The following is a 6,686-nucleotide window of genomic DNA, read 5'->3' as shown; positions in this document are numbered from 1 at the left end:
TTGTAAATAAATTTGAGTTTATTTCACACCCTCTTTCGCTTTCTGGAACCAGGAGTGGTGAGATTTGTGGGTGTCTTTGGGGACTTCTTTCCTTTAATCTTCAAGCCTGTATTCGCTTTTGTGGCAGATTTTGGGGTAGAAGAAACCTTAGACGCTACTGGAGAGTCACTGACTTTGTTAGTCTTTTTAGTGACAGATTTAGGTGTAGAAATTTTAGACGCTTTCTGAGAAACTGGGGTTTTCTTTTTTGAAGCAGATTTTGGGGTAGAAGAAACCTTAGACGCTTTTGGAGAGTCACTGACTTTGTTAGTCTTTTTTGTGACAGATTTAGGTGTAGAAATTTTAGATGCATTCTGAGAAACTGGGGTTTTCTTTTTTGAAGCAGATTTTGGGGTGGAAGCTTTAGACTTAGGTGTTACTGGAGACTCGCTAACATCACTAGGTTTTTTGGACAATTTTTTAACTTTTTCACTGGTCACGGAAGGAGTAGACGGGGCTGACTCCGTTTTCCTTCTCTTTGCTGCAGGTATTTCTGGTGTTGTCGTCGAAGTTGTGTCTGATTTATCCTCCTTTTTGTTTTCAGCCGGCTTCACCTTCGTTGGTTTATTGGCCACAATGGCATCATTTATCTTGGACACATCTGGTACATCCTACAAAAAAAAAAAAAAAAAAAAAAAAAAAAAAAAAAAATTATTTTTAATTGATTTATCAATCAGTTTTTTCACAAGTTTTGCCCTCTACTGTTAGAGTGAGGGTGTGATATTCGATTTGAGAACAGACTTGCTAATATTTTAGAGACAAAATTCGGGAATATATTTTACATATTACAAAAATGCTCTAATAATGATAATGGTACTACTGTTGTTGATGATGATGATAGTTTTAATGGAATAACAAAAAACATTAAAATCTTTGAAAACAGCTTGTAATCAGGGATACCAAGAATGAGGACAAATAATATCAGGAATACATATAAACGACATAAATTAACTCAAAGACATAAGACATTTTCTCATAAAATTTGTCAGTTTTATGAGCGGTAAGGCGCTTGCTTTTACAATGCACATGGGCTATTTAATTATAAGAAAATAAACGACAAAGAGCTTAGACAAAAGAAAGAATACAAGTTGACGATTGAAAAAAAATCAGTCCATGACCTAGTTTAAGACAAAAATCTACCTACATTAGATCGTTGCTATAAATGAATACATATTTGTATTATTATTATGAACATCTAATATGTAAATAAGATAAATCATCACAGAAACATAGGGTATCTGAGAGATTTACAGGGGGATTAAAATCTCTCATCAAAATGCATGCAAACAGTAGCCATATCCAAATTATATGCTGTGACCCCTGTCCGAAATGCAGGATTTGCCACTGTCCTTTGTATGCACTGCATCACTGGCTATTAAATGATCCCATAAATATTGTACCCAAACACAGGAGATGGTCATTGAAGAGCTGCCAAAATGAGAACTTCAAATTTGGTCATTTCTATGTCAATTTTTAGTAATTTGACTAGGAAATTAGTAATTTCTGAAATCTCATACGAACAACCAGAAATTGACATTGATGGTCACTTCATGCTTATGTTATTATTAGTATTATCATCATCATCATAATTATTATTATTATTATTATTATTATTATTATTATTATTATTATTATTATTATTATTATTATTATTATTATTATTATTATTATTATTATTATTATTATTATTATTTAAGTATTACTGAGACTTTAAATTCATAATTTTCCATAAAGTTATCGTAATTGGCCATGAAATTTGCCTAAAATTCGTAAAATTACGAAAAATTCGTAAGATTTGGCTGGTATGTCATTGTCATCTAATTACTAATTCAACTGAGAAGAAACAAAAATAACATCACACTAAAATATAACACGGGCAAAACCAATAATTTATCTCCGAAAAGACAAGCTACTGTTATAGAGAGCATAATCAGTGCTCCTAACAGGCAAAAGTCAAAATCTCTGGAAATATTTTGATGCCCCCTAAAGACAATAAATCAACCTCATCCAATTCCTACCTAAGTAAGTTACATCATCAGGCTGTAACTTAGACTTAGAGCTCTAGATTATAAAAAAAAAAGAAAACGGGTCTTCACACTAGGGGAAAACACCCAAATATGCAATTCATAGCTGCTGAATAAAGTACAAGTGAAAGCCAGTGCCAGGCTACCAGTGACGATAATGGAAATTTGTCCACAATAAAAAAAAAAAAAAAAAGAAAAAAAAGAAAACATATCCTTCCATCATCAAACTCAAATCAAATCTAAAATGGCGCATTAAACCATATTTAGGTGATATTATTATGTTACATACTAATAGTGTCTACGAAATTCATGTAATCAAATACAGGTGTCAAATTATGACATAGGGCATGATGACATAGATTTTATCCGCCTGAACTTCTCCCCATTAAAGAAATGACCCGGAAGCTCCTGAGTTCAAGCCCTGCTTCAGGCACTTTCGTTTTTTTCCTTGAGCAAGATCATTAACCCCCAATTTGCTCACTTGGACAACATGAGTGATTCCTGTTGACATCAGACATCTTGTTTGATGAATTATCCATATTCCTTCGTGAAATGTCTTGGCGACGATATCTTATGATGTCGTGGTGGAAGGGCATAATTAATTTAGCCTGCTTCGTCAGTGCAACATAAAAAGTCATTTTTGACTTTTTAACCGGAAAAAGGACACCCCCTCTAAAGTACATCATATTTTAGTCCTATATTTTTTTTTTTAATTTTAAAAATCAAGTCCAAGATGAAACCCACCATGATGTCTGAAAGATCCAAGTCGTGACCTGACGCTTTCAACTTTTCCAGTTTCTTCTCCGCTTTAGAGATGGAGTGTTTGGCAGACACAGCCAGTTTGTAGTCACTTTTGGCGTTGTTCTGTTGTGACTTGTGAACATTGATGGGTTTGAAGACTTTCTTAAACGTGTTCTTATGAATTTCTGTCATGGGCTTGTATTCACCTGAATCGGGGAAAAAAATATTTTAAAAAAATATTAAATAAAAAATCAACTTAACAGATCAGATATAAAAACTTCAAATTTATTTTTTAAAAGATACATGAAAACCATTTCCTTCAATGGTATCACTTGCCAACCAACTTCAACCGTTTGAAAAGATTTATCATATTTTCCCCACCATTAATGCTGATTTTCTCACATTTTGCCTCCCAAAAATCATATTTTTATCACATGCCACCATTCAAAATTTCGGATTTAGCATTCGCTGAATTTATGGAGACGCATCAAGCTAGAAGAGGGTGGGAAAATCTTGCAATTCTCTTGCAAGACAATCATCTGTTTGGCTACTCAGATTCTCATCTAGGTGAAGACAATATTTAATTACGTTAAACTAGTCCCCTTTTTTTGGTCACATATCCTGACCTTTTGCATTTAGCATATTTTAGTCAACATTCCCATAGTATCATGTTTTTCGACCTCAAAGTGTATTAAAATATGAGAAATCATACTGGTTGGCAAGCCTGCATCAGCCTTTAGTTATACAAACAGTACACTGGAAGCGCTTCTTACCCATCTAGTGACATTTTGTAGATTAGCACTGACAAGCAAATAAAAAAATTATAATTTTGAGCATTTATATTGCACAATATCCTCTAAAGTGCTCAAACTACTATACAAAGGGTCCCTAGCCAACAGCAACACTTCACATGTAGGACAAGATATGACACCTATTAGGCGATATTACATTTTTTGTTTTTTCAGAGAGAGACAACACTGTTAACGGCCAGGTAATGATTTTACACCCCAAATCAGGTGAGAGAATATGAGTATAAAGCCTTTTGCAAGGACTCAACAATGCATCGATCAGAGAGGGACTCAAACCCTGGACTTCCAGTTTGAAGACAAGTGCAGGGATACCACCAGGCAAATTAAAAAAAGCCTGAAAACTTGGGCGGACGAGATACAAATCAACGTCAAGGGCTTTGTAGGGATTTGAAAAATATCAAATTTGGAATATTGATTCAGTACTTATTATTGAAATTGAGAGCAAATAACACACAAAAGAAAGGAGAGTTAACAGTTTTCAAATGGATAAAATAAGGTGCTGAAAACAAAATATAGACAAATTAATATCAATAGCTATCAGGGGTGAGAATGACTGGTCACATAAAAGGAGAAAATTTTTCATTGTGAAGATCATGACCCACCCATGCAACCATAACCTATAAATTTAAACTTCACTCAAATTCACTAAGATTCGATCCAAAATTTGTCTCGCAGCAATTTCTGACACGACTCGGGAGAATTTCAAAAGTTGAAAGTGTAATTACATTTGGTGGTTGTAGTAGGGATGATGATGTGGTGGTGGTTGTAGTAGTAGTGGTGGTAGGGATGATGTGGTAGTGATTATAGTAGTACTGGTCGTATGGATGATTGTGTGGTGGTGGTTGTAGTAGCTGTGGTAGGAATGATGATGTAGTGGTAGTTGTAGTAGTAGTGGTGGTAGGGATGATGTGGTGTTATTTGTAGTAGTAGTGGTGCTAGGGATGATGGTGTGGTGGTGGTTGTAGTAGTGGTAGTAGGGTTGATGATGTGGTTGTAGTTGTAGTAGTAGTGGTGGTAGGGATGATGGTGTGGTGGTGGTTGTAGTAGGAGTGGTGGTAGGGATGATGTGGTAGTGGTGGTAGGGATGATGATGTGGTGGTGATAGTAGTAGTAGTAGTAGTAGTAGTAGTAGTAGTAGTAGTAGTAGTAGTAGTAGCAGTAGTAGTAGTAGTGGTCTTAGAGATGATGATGTGATGTGGTTGTAGTAGTAGTGGTGGTAGGGATGATGATATGGTGGTGGTTGTAGTAGTGGTGGTCTTTTAGAGATAATTGTGTGGTGGTGGTTGTAATAGTTGTGGTAGGAATGACGATGTGGTGGTAGTTGTAGTATTACTGATGGTAGGGATGATGTGGTGTTATTTGTAGTAGTAGTGTTGGTAGGGATGATGATGTGATGGTGGTTGTAATAGTAGTGGTGGTAGAGATGATGTAGTGGTTTTGGTGAGTGGTTTTTTTTTCAGTGATAATAATAGCAATTTGTCAAAAAGGAGGAAAATGTCTCCGTCTATCGGTCAAACGCAAGCAAAGTGTAAAAATAACAGGAACATAGTTTTGTATTGGTATTATGTAATATATTACTATTACTAGTATAAATCCATTCTTATCATTAAACATAAATTTAGTTTTTGTAAAGATTAAATGGATGGTTGCGAGAGAGAGAGAGAGAGAGAGAGAGAGAGAGAGAGAGAGAGAGAGAGAGAGAGAGAGAGAGAGAGAGAAAGAAAGAGAGAGAGAGAGGGAGAGAGAGATTTGTCGTCCCCCTCCCCTTCAACCATCAACGTGCTAATCAAAGAACACCACTGGTCGTCTGTGTCAATTGTGACATCCGGTGCCATTCAGTCTGGCCCGACGTCATAAAAACGGGACCGTCACTAAATTTCACGAGACTATTGCACAGGTGTCAAAATATGACATAAGATTTTGTGGTTTTGAGGAAATGTTTGACACGGCAAATTCAGCGGAAAATTTCTGAGAAATTCTCAAAATCACTGTTTATTTATCAAATTTTTTTTTTAAAAAGGAGGAATTGTGATGGGGATGGGCATAGATAAACTACCATTTAGACTCCTTCCGCACTAGGACAAAACAGTCCCGGGACAAATTTGTCCTGTCCCACTGGAGAAAACTTCTATTCAAAAGGGGTTCCGCACTAGGACAGGACTGTCCCAGGACACACCTGCGCGAATGCATTATTATTTTTTTTACAAGATTCAAAAGTTTATTTGTAGGCAATTGCAACTCTAATAATTCACATTTTATGAATCAACATAAGATACGACATGACGATAATGATTTTTACACTGTACAATGGGATTTGTTTACATAAGATTTATATAATCATGAAATATTCTTATAGCAAGAGTAATATCAGGGATGCCACCAGGCAAATTAAAAAAAGCCTGAAAATTTGCGCGGACGAGATACAAATCAACGTCAAGGGCTTTGTAGGGATTTGAAAAATATCAAATTTGGAAGATTGTTTCAGTACTTATTATTGCAATTGAGAGCAAATAACACACAAAAGAAAGGAGAGTAACAGTTTTCAAATTGATAAAATAAGGTGCTGAAAACAAAATATAGACAAATTAATATCAATAGCTATCAGGGGTGAGAATGACTGGTCACATAAAAGGAGAAAATTATTCATTGTGAAGTTCATGACCCACCCATGCAACCATAACCTATAAATTTAAACTTCACTCAAATTCACTGAGATGTAATCCAAAATTTGTCTCGCAGCAATTTCTGACGCGACTCGGAGAATTTCAAAAGTTGAAAGTATAATTACATTTGGTGGTTGTAGTAGGGATGATGATGTGGTGGTGGTTGTAGTAGTAGTGGTGTTAGGGATGATGTGATAGTGATTATAGTAGTACTGGTCGTATGGATGATTGTGTGGTGGTGGTTGTAGTAGCTGTGGTAGGAATGATGATGTAGTGGTAGTTGTAGTAGTAGTGGTGGTAGGGATGATGTGGTGTTATTTGTAGTAGTAGTGGTGCTAGGGATGATGGTGTGGTGGTGATTGTAGTAGTGGTAGTAGGGTTGATGATGTGGTTGTAGTTGTAGTAGTAGT

At 35.7% G+C, this 6,686-nt stretch overlaps 1 protein-coding gene across 1 annotated transcript in view; it reads right to left on the bottom strand.

Moving 5' to 3' along the window:
• Window positions 1-6,686, bottom strand: part of LOC144957509 (uncharacterized) — a 25,957-nt gene continuing 19,271 nt past the window's right edge. Inside the window, exons 4-5 of the mRNA XM_078888839.1 lie at window positions 2,808-3,010; window positions 1-650 (exon numbers count right to left, since the gene is read on the bottom strand). Of these exons, the coding sequence (XP_078744965.1) occupies window positions 24-650; window positions 2,808-3,010 (830 nt within the window). The 3' untranslated portion in view covers window positions 1-23. The remainder of the gene's footprint in view (window positions 651-2,807; window positions 3,011-6,686) is intronic.

Source organism: Berghia stephanieae, chromosome 12 (assembly GCF_034508935.2).
Source record: "Berghia stephanieae isolate SIO BIC M18660-M18661 chromosome 12, UCSD_Bste_1.3, whole genome shotgun sequence".
NCBI lineage: Eukaryota > Metazoa > Mollusca > Gastropoda > Nudibranchia > Aeolidiidae > Berghia > Berghia stephanieae.
The sequence above is the reverse complement of the archived record's forward strand: the minus strand, read 5'-3'. Positions and strand labels throughout refer to the sequence as shown.